The sequence below is a fragment of the Heliangelus exortis genome, chromosome 1 (genome assembly GCF_036169615.1).
Source record: "Heliangelus exortis chromosome 1, bHelExo1.hap1, whole genome shotgun sequence".
NCBI lineage: Eukaryota > Metazoa > Chordata > Aves > Apodiformes > Trochilidae > Heliangelus > Heliangelus exortis.
This window is the reverse complement of record NC_092422.1, coordinates 161,833,030-161,848,111: the sequence shown is the minus strand read 5'-3', so window position 1 is coordinate 161,848,111 and position 15,082 is coordinate 161,833,030. Positions and strand designations below refer to the sequence as shown.

The 15,082-nt window shown below is 41.8% G+C and overlaps 1 protein-coding gene across 3 annotated transcripts in view; it reads left to right on the top strand.

Annotated features, from left to right (window-relative positions):
• Nucleotides 1–590: 590 nt before the first annotated feature.
• The window catches only part of LOC139791314 (very long chain fatty acid elongase 4-like), a 434,972-nt gene continuing 420,480 nt past the window's right edge, over nt 591–15,082 (top strand). Inside the window, exons 1-9 of one of the 3 annotated variants that reach the window (XM_071733401.1) lie at nt 591–2,433; nt 2,783–2,879; nt 4,421–4,486; nt 6,232–6,419; nt 7,446–7,526; nt 8,417–8,476; nt 9,920–10,034; nt 10,822–10,949; nt 12,321–13,291. In XM_071733401.1, the coding sequence (XP_071589502.1) occupies nt 4,429–4,486; nt 6,232–6,419; nt 7,446–7,526; nt 8,417–8,476; nt 9,920–10,034; nt 10,822–10,949; nt 12,321–12,491 (801 nt within the window). In that variant the 5' untranslated portion in view covers nt 591–2,433; nt 2,783–2,879; nt 4,421–4,428 and the 3' untranslated portion in view covers nt 12,492–13,291. Of the gene's footprint in view, nt 2,434–2,560; nt 2,880–4,420; nt 4,487–6,231; nt 6,420–7,445; nt 7,527–8,416; nt 8,477–9,919; nt 10,035–10,821; nt 10,950–12,320; nt 13,292–15,082 lie in introns of those variants that run through there. The other 2 variants (XM_071733403.1, XM_071733402.1) reach the window with 2 other exon arrangements.

The window sequence follows — 15,082 nt, the reverse complement described above, 5'->3', positions numbered from 1 at the left end:
CAGATGAGATTGCTCAAAGAAAATTCACTTCAGCTGTGATATTTATGTAACTAAGGGGTTGGCTCATAGTCATATTACATGCTGTGGGAAAGGTATGCATGGTATGCCTTGTATCCACAACTTTCTTTGTTGCTTGATAAGAGAACCAAGCCACCTGCTCTTCATGAGTTCCAAGTTCACGTGCATCGATGACTTGGGAGCTTTCATAGAACCGACTGAAACTAGAGGAGTATTTGGTTCACCTATGGCTCAGACCTTGACCTCCTCCAGAGCCTGCATCAAACTTAGGTGGGTTATGGGGTTGAATGCATCTGTCAGAAGCCTAAATACCCAGGTGAAACTGGATTGCTGCTCCTTGTCTTTCTCAAGTATTGAGTCAGGTCTGTTTTTTTCATTTGTGCGATTAGAGGACCAAATAACAAAAACTACATCGACTGGAAGAGCTCAGAATTATTTTACTGTTGGTATTTGTACTTAACACTTATTTTGAAGCAAGCAGCCATACTACCTGCAGGAGATATCCAGCTTTGAAAATAGTTAGAATATTTATTCTCTTAAATCTCTGATTGACCTGAGTTGTCACATATTGTATGTAACTTAGAGGCTTATTACAATGGATGTAGTCTATGTTCCAGCAATACTCTTTTTTCTTGACAAATTACTGAATGAAAAATCCAATTCATTTTAGCATTCAGATCTCCCCTAGTACTATGTCAGTGAAGAAGCTATGTGGTTTTTTGTTGATTTTTTGTTTTGTTTTGTTTTCTGAAACTGAAAGCCTCAGTAGCTTTCATGTGTATTCCCCTCAGAGATGCCCTTACAATGGTACTGACATCCATCAAAGGACATCCATTCTTGGAATGTGAAAGTACAATGTTAGTGATGTCTTCTCTCCATCTGCAAGCTGTGCTAGTGCACATCTGCAACTGTACCACTAGGCATACTTCAGGAACAGGGCAGGTTTTAAAAAATGAAATATACTTCATGGGTTTTTTAAATTTTAATTCCGTTTACATTAACAATATAACACTTTGCCCTAAATGAAATGTTTGTGAAAATTCCCTTCAGCTGATTTTTTTTCCACCAGGAGAAAAAATGTTTGAAGGAAAAGTTTGTGTGTTCAATTTAAGTCTTACATATCACTATAATTAGCTCAACAAGCTTTACTTAAAGTTACCAGATATAAGTTATAAAATACAATCCCATCTACACATAATACACAGATAAAAAGCACTGGTCTGACTTATTACCTCCATTGAATCACACAGATAAATTATCAAACCTTTTAAAGGACTTCAGCATCAAAATTTTAGAAATGAAACTCCTTGGTTATGAGCAATTAACAGCTTCTAGAAAGGGCCTTAATAAGAAGCACTACAAAAATGGTATGTAGAGGTCACTATCATTGTCTTCCTGAACCTGAACCAACAACAACCTGGATCAACAAAAAATAAACCCCAATTTGATACTGAAGTTCAGTCAAACCTTCTTCTAAACTGGGTTGTCCTTCTGAACCCCCACCTTCAAAATGCAAAGTCCACAACCTAAATCACCTTTTCTGAAAGTCAATTTCATCTGTAGTTTCCACAGAAAGCACAGTAATTGTCCAGAAGCATCAACATATGATGTGTTTCAATTAAAAACTATCACCACATAGTAGGTCTAATTATCCTGTTTTTAAAAGCTAATCTTTGGTGTTTTGCCCTTCAGAAGTGCTTGTGATGTATCTAGTGACAAACACCATGGTACAAGGTGTGATGCTATTCTCTTTTTTTCAGAGTTCTGCTCATAAGCTTCACCCACTGGGAAAGAAAGTAACAGGGCATATCTGCACCCCAGGTGTGGGTACCTCTCAGGTGACCAAGCAGCACCTGCCACTTGGCTTTGTGTTGTTTCTTGGTGGGAAAAGGACAGGGTACTGGTTCTGCACTGGTACCCCCACATGGGACTGCATCATATGCAATGCAATTACTGAGCTGAGCCACTGCCCAGTAGGCATTTTCCCTTGATAGAGTTGTTGGAGATGGCAGAGGGGGAAACAGTATCACTGTCCAGCTTCTCACCAACTTCTCATGGATCTTCAAAACCAGTAAATATGACTCCCTGAGGGACAGAGACTGGCTGTGAGGGGGTGACTCCAGCTGAGCTTTTCTGCCTTCCCTGGCTGAGTGGGTGGCTGTTCCCATCACTCCCCGCTCCCTCATTTGTGGGTTTGGATTTATTCTGATCTCACAGCAGACTCACTGACAGCCTTTTGTAATGGGCTGAAGGAGTCCTCCAAACAGACTCTTTTCCTGGGTCTTGTCCAAGCATGCTTCCTCATCTTTTACTGTTTGAAAAGCTGTTGTGACTTGTCCTGAGGAAACCGACAGAAGAAATCTGGCCAGCTTCCCACATGAAGATTTGGCCAGGCTCTCAAGCATGACACTAAAGGTCAGTGGTTCACTCCTGTAGAATCCCATTCCTCTTCCGTGTTCGCTTTTTTCCTCTCTCCAGCCCCCTAATCTGATAAATCATGTGGGGAGAGGCCGGAGAGGGAGGGGGGAGGAGGAGTATGTGATGTAACCTCCGATCCGGCGAAGTTCGAAGCCAAACAGCGCGGTGTGAGCAGCAGCTCGGGGAGGGGCTTTAGGGTGGGTACCGCCGGGAGACCCTGCGCTGCGCTTAAGGCGCTTAAGAGGCGTGAAAATCCCCCGCGTCTGCGTGGAGACCTGGCAGGCGATGCTCTCACTTCACTGGCGGAGAAAAAAGCTGAGCACGGAGACTGCTTAATGCTCTGCAGGCTTCTCCTTTCGCTGCCTGCCACATGCACCCGGAGTGAGAGGAGCAGTGAATACTGAGGAGACCCCCAAAGGAAAGGAGGCACGGAGCCGGCTGGGGTAAGTTTGTGCTTGCTCCCCTTCGTTTCAAGCTGAGGGTTGAAGGGAAGCAAAGGAAGTGGAGTGAAGTGAGCTGGAATGCGGGTTGTGTTGTCCGAGGGTTTGTAACCGAATGAAATCCCTGCTGGATTGACTCTGAGCCAGCTGATAATCACTGACTAATCTCTCTCTGCTGGCAGATTCTGCCTGGATTACAAGGGCGTGTGTGTGTGTCAGGATGGATATGGGGCTGTGATTGTGCTGAGGGTCTCGGGGTATGTGTCAGGGGAACACACCAAAAAGGGGTCTGACTGCAGTGACTGACTGCAAAAGGGGCTTCTGTCACTGACACGGGGCTGTGTCTGCTGTTGAATGTCAGGCTGAGGTCTGCAGACAGGGAAGTGTAGGTATAGAAAGTTTTGTTGCTTGTTAGGTTTTACCAGAGTTAAATCTGCATACAGTTGGGATATAGGAAAGCCTTGTTAATTTTAACAGGTTTTATCCAGATGTGCAAAGTCAAAAATACAGTTGATATACAGTGCCAGACACACTGCATGCATTTGTCGTCTGGGAATGAAGAAACTGTTTATATTCATAGGACTCCTTGAAACACATTTATACCACTTATAAATGGACCTACATTAGGCTACAGGTTCCCCTGCCATGAAATGCACAAGATACTGTGCTGCAAGGACCCAGTAGGCAAAGCAGAATAGGAAACAGGTCTAAAGGAGGCAGGAATACTCTTAACCTCAGCAGTCTTAAGCTGAAGGAGTAAATGTGCTTTACTCAATACCAGGAGGGGATGAAACTGGGAGGAAACTACTCCTGTGTATTTGCTAAGGGAGGGAACTAGGGCAGATAACACAAGCTGTTGAAAGTAATTGCAGTAAACTTCTTTTTATTTTCTTAGGTGAATTTCCAAGTACCATTGAAAAGGTCTCCGTGCTAAAGGAAAGAAGGGAAGAGGAGAAGCATCATATAATATATGAGTAGTCTAATTCAATATCCTATTGTGTAGAATATATACAAGATAAAGCAAAACAAACCTAATGTATAATCAGGGCCTCAGAAAACCAAATGACCAACATAGCACAGTTAACATCTCTGGAGTTGCAGCAATACTGAACAAAAGCCAAACTGCCTCCTGGCATTCTGCATCTCCAAGAGGGCAGGCAGAAAACTGCAATTATGTCACCTGGTGTGGGTCCTTGTGTGGATGTCATGCCTACACTGCTTTATTAAAAATAGCCTGTGATTGATTTCCCAACATGGTCCACATTGCTCCTGGCTCTGGTATTTCACATGCAGCAGCCTACAGTATTTCTAGAGGTGAAACTTAAATAAAACGTCAAAATCTGAAAATAGATGTTAAATAGCTCCCATTTTAAAGCATGACTCAAATCATCATTCAAAATTCAAAAAATAGAGCAAACTATTTTCTTTTCATTAGCTGTAGTCCTGAGCCTTTGTCTAAGGAGCTTCCTTTTTCAAGTCTCAGTTAAGACTAGGATAAATGGAGTAACTGAAACTGGAGGATGCTAATTTTAATTTCTTTCCAGAACTTGTGATGGCTTCAAGTTGGCAGAAAACTCAGGAATTCTACAACTGGATCATTGAAAGTGGAGGTAGGTGACGATGCTTTCTTAAATAGGAATTTCCACATTAATTGCGTGATCTTTAAGCCTAGAAGGAACATGATCCTCATATAAGCCCACAGATTTTTACTTACCCTTCTTTGTGATCATGAATTTCTTCTAAGTCTTGAAATATATCTCAGGGACACTTCAGCTGCATCACAGTAAGGATTGGAGGGATAGGAGGGTTCCCCTGGCCATAGCAGGGAAATCTCAGCAGCTTTCTATTCAACGTACAGTGGGCTCTGACTGAATGATGAGCAAAATGTGCTCAGGATAGCCTGTTACATCTGGAATATTAAAGAAAGTGAATTTTTAAAAATACATATTTATGTGTCATGGGAAAACTTAGTAGACCCAAGAGTTCGTAATTTGAGGTTTAAATTCCTTGTGATTCCTTATGAACCTATTACCAAATAAAATATTGACAGAAATCTCTGCTTCATGTTTGAGATTTGACATTTTGCAGTTAGGAGACTTCAGATCTTCAACAGCCAGAGGTTCTGCAGGTCACATTTGGTCCCACAGGGCTCAGTTGGATCCCCAGGTGCAAGAAGCAGCCACAAATTGGCATGAAGGTAGAATGGTGGGCCCACATGGTGGCTATGAAAGAAGGACATGAGGCATAGTGCTCAGGCTGTAAATGTTTCAGGACTTGAATTGCAGAAGGGAGTTTTAATTCAGTTTCAGGACTTCTGATGGAGTGTTAAATCCAGAAGTGAAATATCAAAGAGCTCTTGACACAGCCCGTAACAGAAACAGTAAGGAATTTTGCTGTTTAAAATGGGTGGGGATTAACAGACTCATGTAGACAGTGATAGGGTTTAAAAAAAAAAAAAAAAAAAAAAAAAAAAGGCCTTGAGGCCTGTGGATTTACCATAGAGCCAAGGACTAAAATCCAGTGGAGGATTTCTGCAAGGATCCCAGAGCTGCTGTGGTGAGAGGGGTCTGAGCTTGGGACTGGCATGTCAGGAAGAAAAGAGAGATGCTGAGGGAGTTCAGCAGAGCAATGACCACATTGGGAACAGGAAAGCATGAGTGGGAACTGGGATGTTTCTGCAAAGAGAATTTCTGTATTTCTGTAGGTCAGGGATGAGGTATGGAAGATAATGCTAAGCTTTCCTTTGGTGTAGGACTGAAGAGCAGTTTTATTAGGGAGAAGTGTTTTGTCCTTGATGTGAAAAGCATGTGAAATGCCATGCTTTTCATGGAGTCTGCCCTATAAACAAAAATGAAGGGGTGGAGAATTCCTGTTGTTCTGAGAATTGTGGTGCAAGAAGGAAATAGAACTAGTGACTGAAAACTTGTCATTATTTAGCTGCAAAGATTCACACTCTTGAAGATTCAGGAACTGCTTTGTTTGCTCTGTGCATCCCTGCCTGTGTCTTGAACTCCTTCCTTCACCTGTGTGTGTTTTGGGCAGTCTTGCAGCCTGTGGTGAGGAGTCCAGCTGGTGACAGGAAAGGTCTGGTCACTGCTGTGCTGCAGAAGAATGGTGCTCAGCACCAGAGTAGTATTCTAGGTACTACAGACCCAACTTGAACCTTGTATTAAAGCCTTTTAGCAGCCTGGCACATGGAGCTGCAGGGTGTGACAATGACTGCTGATAGGCACATGGGACACCAGTTCTCTTTTTGCCAGAGAACACACCCCAGAGAGCATGCCAAAGGGAAGTCATTAAATATGTGACAGTCATTAAAGATGTGCCAGCTTTGGCTGCTGGTTTTGCTTTTCAGATCCAAGGACAGACTCGTGGCCCTTGGTGCACTCTCCACTTCCAGTCACACTTCTCTTTGCCTTCTACCTCTTCGTGGTGGCACTGGGACCCTCCTACATGAGGAAGAGGAAACCACTGGAGCTTCGAGGGCTGCTGCTCACCTACAATCTCTCCATGATGACCTTATCAAGCTACATGTTCTATGAGGTAAGGAGAGAGGATTGGCTCCTAGGTAAGCATTCAGGAATTGATAGAAAGCCAGAGCCATTTCAACAGCTTTTGTTATGAAGACAGCTGGAGCCAACCTGGACATGTCTATGTTTTGCCCCAAGAGGAGTAGCATTGCCTTGCTGAAAGCATTATTTCCAAACCATACCTCAGTAGCTCTTCCTCTCATTCATAAAAATAATATTGAAAGGTTCCTGAATGAACAAATTGAAAGCTGAGTTCTCTGCAGTAGAACACAGAATATGCAGAGGACATGGAACCTCCTCATTTTGTCTCAGGTCTGGATGATGAGGGACCCTTCACTGAGAATGAGAACTGCTTTTCCAGACTTATGTGATCCTTTCCAAGAGTCCCAAGCACATTACAGTATGGATGACATTGTTTTCTGCATGTTCTCAATGCGTAAGCCTTTCTACACACCTTTCCCTTTTCTAGGTAGGCCACTAAAAACTCTTTGCCAAGGGAGTATGTCTGAATAGGTTTGAAAAGCATTTTTATGTCAAGAGATTTGCCCTTGCCATTTATAACACAATTGTTACATCTAGTCAAAGCAGAGTGCATTTTTTTGGGGGGGCAAGTACTACTCGATCTGAAGACAGGTATGAAAGTTGCTTGTCTGTGCTTAGTTTTTCAGTTATACAGGTTATGTAGTTCAGCTTTTGGCTTTCCAATTAATAGATAAATGGAACCAGCCAAAACAAAACAGTATGAGATCTTTGCAAAGGAAAACGGTTTACTTTCAGAAAGATTCTGAAGCCTGATATTCACTAGTCCTGCTGAAGTTTTTTTGAGCAATCCAGTGATTAGATAAAGAGTTACAGTTATGGTCAAACCACATTTTCAGACTTCAACAAGGATATGAAGTACTTTGGTTTAGGTTTTTACTATTTGCTTAGCAGTGTAAATTACTAGATTGAGACCCTATTACCTCAGCATTAGTATGCACATCTTTTTTTTAACATATGGAATTGAACAGAAAATGGATCATTATTTCTTTTTTTTCAGTTTCTGGTTACTTCAGTCTTGGATGACTACAGCTACCTGTGTCAGCCAGTGGATTACAGCCAAAGTGAACTAGCAATAAGGGTACAGTACTATACAAAGCTTGCCTAAGTCCCTGTTCCTCCCATGGATATGCAAATTTTTTGCTGATAAATAGCAATCTGCATGCTTAAGAAGGCTTTTACTCCAGTTTGTTGCTTGTAAATCTATTTTGATTAATTGTCTGCTTCAACAGTTGCAGTTTGCTTTAGTTCTCAATAAATTAATCATCTCAGTCAGCATAGCCATCTAAGTTCCCTTGTTGATCACTGGAGAGGATGATCCTACCATCTGAAGATAGGTGTCTTACACAGATTGCAAATTACTTCTGAAATTTACTTGACTCTCTACATTATTATATGAGGAATCTGGGTAGTAACTATAAACAAGAAAACATATTTTTCTTCTCAACTTTGCATGACATAGATCTTAACTTTTTATTTTTTTAGCAGAGGAATTTAGCTAAAACTGTCTGGTCATCACCAAGGGGAAGTTGAGTCCAACTTCAGCTTGCCAAAATGCTGCATGAGCTTTTTCTGTTTGAATTCAGAGCCATTATGCTTTTCTTCCATATACACCCAGGCTCTGAACAGATGCAAGCATGGATATTATCTTCTCAGTTTTTAAGATACTTGCTACTGGGCTAGAAACACTTTCTGAGCAGCTCACCCTCGCCTTGTCAAAGGAAGCAACTTAGTGAACCAATTGTCTGACCAACCAAAACAACCCCAAATGCTTTGCCTTCACCAAGGTCAACACTTCTTCCTATGCTCCCACCCTGACAAAGCAACAGCCATGAAACAGCCCCTTATTTTTATCCCGTTGCTGTGGGTCCCGGGTGGGCAGTGCTGAGCTTTCAATCCCAGGCAGTGAGGCTGAGGAATGAGTTTGCTTTGAGGTTTTGAGGTCTAACAGTGTTTCCTTGTGCTGCCCAGCAGATGGCAAGAGTGTGTTGGTGGTTCTTCTTCTCCAAAGTCATCGAGCTGCTTGACACGGTAAGGAGGGCTCGGCTCGGCTCCGCAGCCGGACCGGTGCTGTGGATAAATCACTCCCTTGTCAGAAAGGGGCAGGGTGCCAAAAGCTGATGTCCTCGCTTGATCCTGTATTGATTTGGTTGATGCTTTCTAGTAAACGGTGTTTTCAGGCATGCTGTTTGTGTTGATAAGGTGGGTACTGGTAAAGAAAAGGGCTCAGCTGGTTTTTGACAGTGTTCAGCTTGCAACAACAGTCCAGAATTACCCTTGGATATCATGCTGTCAGGCTTCCTCAAAAGCTCCTTTCCAGAAGAAAAGAACTGCTGTCTAGTTTGCCTGTCTCCATCTCAGTGGATACACTTAAGCACTCCCCAGCACCCTCCCTCTGGGTGGGCATTCCCTCCTAACCACAGTGCTAAGGTTGAAGCTCTAACCATGGCTATTGCCAGAGGGTCCCCCAAAGTCTTAGGTAGCAGTTGACCAAGGCTGACAGACAGGTTCTGCCATTGCCTATTTGGTTCAGAAACAGTGATCAGTTGGGCAGTAAAGAAACCCCTGTGTGCAAGTATGTGTCCTGGTATTTCTGCTGCCAGAATTTGCTGCCAGAAATTATCCCAAAGTTGTGTGTTAAAGGTTTGTGTCCCATATGAAACTCCCAAGTTTACATGAAGGGGGTACCATGTTATATCATGTCTTCAGGTCTCCTCCTACATTATAAATAGTTGACTGACCTAACAAGGTTATCTCCACCTGGTCAGCAGAAGTAAGCTGTATCCTAAGGCTTCGTGGTCTAGTGCTCTTTGAGGGCTAAGTTGACAACACAGTTTCTGAAAAGTGAATCAGCATGTGCAGCCCTCCTAGGCCTACTGCCAGTGTGTTGACCAATTTTCTCCCTGTTTCCATCAACAAAAAAAGCAGATTTTTGACCACCCTGAGTCTCTGAAAAGCAGATTCACTTTTCGAGTATGTGTGGACGTGCACTGAAATACAGTGACCTGACACATATTCATCTGCCAAAATCATTCTCTTTACTAATGCAAATTCCAGAGGGGTTTGGGCATTCAACACAGCACTTTTACTGTGGATCATTCTCTAGTACCAGTAAATATCTAACCTATGTCCTGAAAAAGACCAGACCGGAACAACTGCAAATTTTATGGAAACTCAGTCAGAGACTCAGATGTGTCCTCTTTCAACACTGGGACTTCTTTCAACCTTTCAACCTGAATCCAAAGATAAAAAATAGTTGGGGCTCTGTGGAAGCAATTCTACCCTCTAGTTCTTCCCTATTCCAGATAATACAAGACCTGATGCACGTGTTGATTTTCACCAGTTTTTATACACAGCATAGGAAATGGGTTTGGGAGATTGGGAGTCATAATTAACTGTTCTTATCACTTCCGGTGTAAAATCTTTTGTCTAAACACATCAACTTAAGATTTTTCCTTGTCTGGCTTCTTTCAGGTTTTCTTTATTCTGCGGAAGAAACAAGAACAGGTGACTTTTCTGCATGTGTACCATCATGGCACTATGCTGTTCAACTGGTGGTCAGGGGTCAAATATGTGCCTGGAGGACAAGGTATGCATCCACAGACACCTTGTGATTCAGTTTTTCTCGTGCTGTGAAGATAGCATAAACAGTGCAGATGGGCTGACTGGCAGGTAGGAAGCTCACCTATTTCCAAAGGTGTGAATAACATGTATTTTTTTGGATGATACCATCTGCTCAGCTCTTTGGGCTATTTAGACTACTATATTTAGTGCTTCATCCAGAATGAGAATGTGCCAGTCATTCCTTGCCCAAACAGAAACAAAAATACTCTACTATTCAAGGTCTGTGTAGATCTCACCCAGACCAGAACTTTCTCAGTCCCCATTCAGGCTGGACCTGGTACAGCAACCCAGGTCCTGGCTCTCCATTTCCTGCTCTGTGTCCAGCCTGGTCCTCACTCCCATTCTGGTCTTTATCCAGATGACTTCTTTTTGTGAACCAAAAGAGCAGTATCCCCAGCCACTATAGGTAGGCCCTACACAAGATGCTGGGAGATTTTTTTATTTGGAAAGTCGTGTTAGCTACACAGCCTCTACACCAGAACATTGTGAAATGCTTCTCACAGAAGATCAAGAGTTCTCTCCTCTGTCTTTGAAGATCTTTCTCAGTATTTAAAAAGTAGATATGGGATGGATATATGCTGAAAGAAGAATGCAAAACATGATTTGCTTCTTAGGCAGAGTCTGGATTGGAGGTTCAGGCGCAGAGCTGATATGATGTATTTTGAAAGGAGCAGCACAGTAGCTGTGAGCTCATCACAGTTAGTCTTTAATGGCTTGTGTTACTTGTTCATCCTGACTTCTTTACTCTTCAGCCTTCTTTATTGGGATGCTAAACTCGTTTGTACACATCTTCATGTATGGTTATTATGCCCTGGCCAGCCTGGGACCACAAATGCACCGTTACCTGTGGTGGAAGCGCTACTTAACCATCCTGCAGCTGGTAATTAATTCCATTTTTTATTTCTGCACTTCTGCACCTGGGGTGTGATGGTCTCTGCTGACTATCTCTGTCCTCTCCCTGGCTCATGCCTTGCTGTTTGCTGCCTATAGAAATCACTGTGTCCTTAGGTGTCCTCGTGAACCACTACAAAAGGAAAACTAATTGGTGAACTACTCTGAATAGTACTCCCACAAAACTAGTAAAAGGCTTTTAGTGACCTTATCAACTAATAAACCCCCACCTTTGTAATGGGAAGAAGAGAGAAATATTAAAAACTTAGGCTTCTCCCTTTTCTGTTGTATATGGCAGCCTTTTCCCCTTTAGAGGTCTGAGAGCACAGCTGATTTTGAGCCATGTGGGTGGTAACTCTGGGAAACAGGATTCTCAGTAGGGCAGGTGTTTGTGCAGCCTTCATTTTGTTTCTGCAAAAGGGAAGAGCATGTCTAACTGCATGCAAACAGAGGCAAGTTTCTTTGCAGACAATTCCTTTGAATTTTCTTCCTCTTATCTCTGCGGATGTGACAAATCCTGACAGCCCTGTGGTTTTTCAAAGGTTCAGCATAAATGCAGTGTTTCAGACAATGATTGCAGTTAAGCATGTGGTAGAGTTAATTCCACACAAAGACAGGTTATGCAAACAAAAAATACAGTTACTGGAGAACAGAAGAGTGAGCTTGGGTAGATGTAAAATAGGTGAAGGCTGGACAGGAATCCTTTAATTATCCTGAATGGCAAAAGCAGAGCAAGAAAGAATTGGATTAAATGAAAAGATATTTGTAATGCAAAATCTAGCACAGGAAATCAGGTTTTATTTATCATACTTTCAGTAAGTAAAACTCATTGCTTCAGAGTATTGAGACAGGTGACTCAGGAAAATAGATATTAAAAAAAAAAGGATTAGTGTTTAAAATAACAAAAATAGCATCTGCAGTTCCTCTTTGTAAGCTAAAATACAAATCAAAATCGTTATGGGTACAATAATCTGATTACAACTGGGGAAGAGAGGAAGTCTTCCACCTTTAGTTTCCATATTCCAAGACCTCAGTTACTGGCCTGTGGCAGAGAAGTAGCACAAGGGCTGTGGTCTGCTCCTGGGTGGGAGAGGCTTAAATGCAAACCTGTTCTTTGCAGCAGTGGGCAAACCTCAACATTTGGTGGACATGTGGCAGCCTTTCATGTTGGGAAAACACTGATGGGCTTGAAAGATGAGTTTTCCAGGGATGTCAGGAGAGGCAAGCAAGTGGTACTCTGAGTCGAGGTCACTACTAGTATGGTGCAATATTCTTTATGATGGACTGAGTGGTCAGGTGGGGGTATATCTCATGAAGGATTTCTAATCTGGCTGCTTCTTTTTTTCCCCCCCTCTTGCAGTGCCAGTTTGTAGCCATTGCTGCTCATTCTTCCTACAACCTCTTCACAGAATGCCCCTTCCCTGATGGCTTCAACACTGCAGTCTTCCTGTACATTCTCAGCCTCATTGCCCTCTTTCTACACTTCTACTATCGGACCTACATTAGGGGCAAGCAGGAGAAGCTAACTTAAAGAAAACCAAAGAGGAGAGTGAGCACTGTCTGATGAACTTGCACATTCTCTGCTGCTTCTGACCTGACTATATGAAGAAAATACATTTGGGGAATGTGTGTGAGGCTCGTGTGTGCCTTCAGATATCTCAAGGTAGGAAATAAAAAGGAATGTCATAAACTCAGGGATTAAGGTGTTGAGGAGAACACGTAATTAAGCTGATGCAAAGCCAACCTAAGTAGTCATCAGCACAGCAGCCTTTGTGAAACTAGCACAAGAAGATTTCCTTCTTCCCTTCCATCTGTTAGCTTAATTTGCAAGGTCTAGCATTCAACCATAACTCCTTGGCTCATTTCTTAGGCTACAGAGGGTTGGTTTCTTTGCATTCATACAACTATCTCATCTTACTGTTGCAAGTCAGGTGGGGTCAAGTGCCTCCAGTCTTGAAAGCAGTGTCCAGGTGACAGCAGCAGCCAGGAACTCACTGGGACTGCAGGATGCACATTGCATCCCAGCCTTTTCTGTGAAGCAGCCTCCCGCTAGGACTGAGGTGATACACAGCTATATGGCCCTGATGGTTTAACTTTATATTGGCATAAGCATGAAGGAAATTGGACATTGCATTGTCCACCAGGAAGAAGGCATTATTAGCACTTTTATCCTAAGTAAGAAACTAATGCAGTATGAATCAACATGTGCCATTTTCTAGAATGCTTATTTGCCTTTGATTGCTTTTTTAACAGTGAAGAACTTTTAACACATGAAGACTACTTGACATCGTTCCTTATCGATGCCATATTTTTAATAGAAATAACAGTGAGGTTCCCTATTTGTAACTTCTTTCTCCTACTTGTTATTGTTGTTAACATTAGTATTTTTAAGTTTTGCTTCTCATCAAAGATAAAAAGTTTACCACCACAATAAGCAACCGCCTCCACTAGCTAATTGTGCAAATATTAATACAGAATATAAAAAGTCAATTCATTGTCTAGTGCAAAGCTGCATAGCTCCACTGACTTTAGCAGATCACTTATTTTCTCTTGTTTTTCTCCTTTTTCTCTTAAATTGATTACAACTAGAATTTGGCACATTTATCTGCAGACAGCTAAGTAATGCTAAAAGTTTTGATGCGGTGATGCTTTGAAAATCCTAATTCAGCTGTTAAGCTACAAAATGATATTTATTTATTGCATTTGGCTTTGTTGATTAAAACAGGTGTTACGGAGTAGTGATTTCTTTTTTTTCACACAAATTTTTTGAAGGAAAGGACTAGAATTTATAACAGGGTGCATTGCCATTGTCAAACTTAATTCACCTCAAATGTAAAGAACTTTTAACTCCTCTGGGAATGTCCAGAGGTTTAGAAGCTAGCCTGAACCTAGCAAATGAATGTACATTAAAAAAAAACTGTATGCTGTAAACCAATCTGGAGTTTAGTGGCTATGCAAAATAAATGCAACTTGTTCACCACTGGTCTGTGTTCAGATGCCAAACCTTTCCTCTAGCTACTGCATGCACATGTATGAGATAAAACTTATTCTTCCTTTCCTTGCCTTCCTCCCTTTCACATACATACACAAAGAATTTGGTTACATTATCACAATGAGACATCATAAATGTCATCCATTGATCTGAATAATCTTGCTGCTGATTTTCACTGATGAGTATGAAAAGCAAAGGAGGGCTTATTTTAAATCTCAGTGCTAGCTGTTCTTTTCTTTAAGCTGAATATTTCTTCACACTGCTTACTAAAGCAATTGTCCTTTTCCATACCACAATGCTGCTTTTGTCAAAGCTTTAAAAAAATAAACCTCTGGGTAGTCCTCTTTTCTTCCCTTTGTTTGGTAAGGCAGGAAAAAAAACAAACCTGCTGTGTATATAACACAGCACATTGATGTTGAGGGTTTCCCCAGAGGCCTTTCCTGCACTGAAGATTTAATGCAAGTAAAGCTGTTTCATTACTCCTATCTATTTAATACATCACCTATGGCCCTATCCTGCTTAAACCATCAGTACATTTGGTCTCTGACTTTCATGGTAGAGCATACCTTCCTGGAGCTGGATAGATTATCTGTGCTTACAAAGAAATCTAATGAATTTAGCTCTTTTTCCCATATGGGAGGGGATCATGAGGAGGTCTCAACATAAGCCTTTTCAGATTGTAGTTAATAACTTCAAGGGCTTCACTAATAATTTTATACCAGAGTGAGCATCAAATATTTTTATTTTGCTTGATGCGTTCTCAGCTTAAAAATTAGAAGGAAATTTGGATGAGGTTATGCAATGGTTTTGCAGACCTACTCCTTTTTAAAATACATACATTTCTGAAAGCATAATTGCACTTTTTTTTAAGCAGCCTATGCAATTTAATTTGTGTCTGTATGACAGAGCTCACTGCAGTGTATTCTGGATTGTCACAGGCCACATAGCTGGTAACAAAATACAAAAGTGTGAATTTGCCTCCTGTCAACTTGCAGTATGTGTTTGATCCCCTAAATCACATGTCACTGAAACTATTTATCCTAGACGTGCAACCTTCCATCTATCCATTCCGGTCTCTCTTCCTCACAGCCTGAGTGAGTGGCCTGATAGTGCACTTTTTAAATTGTGAG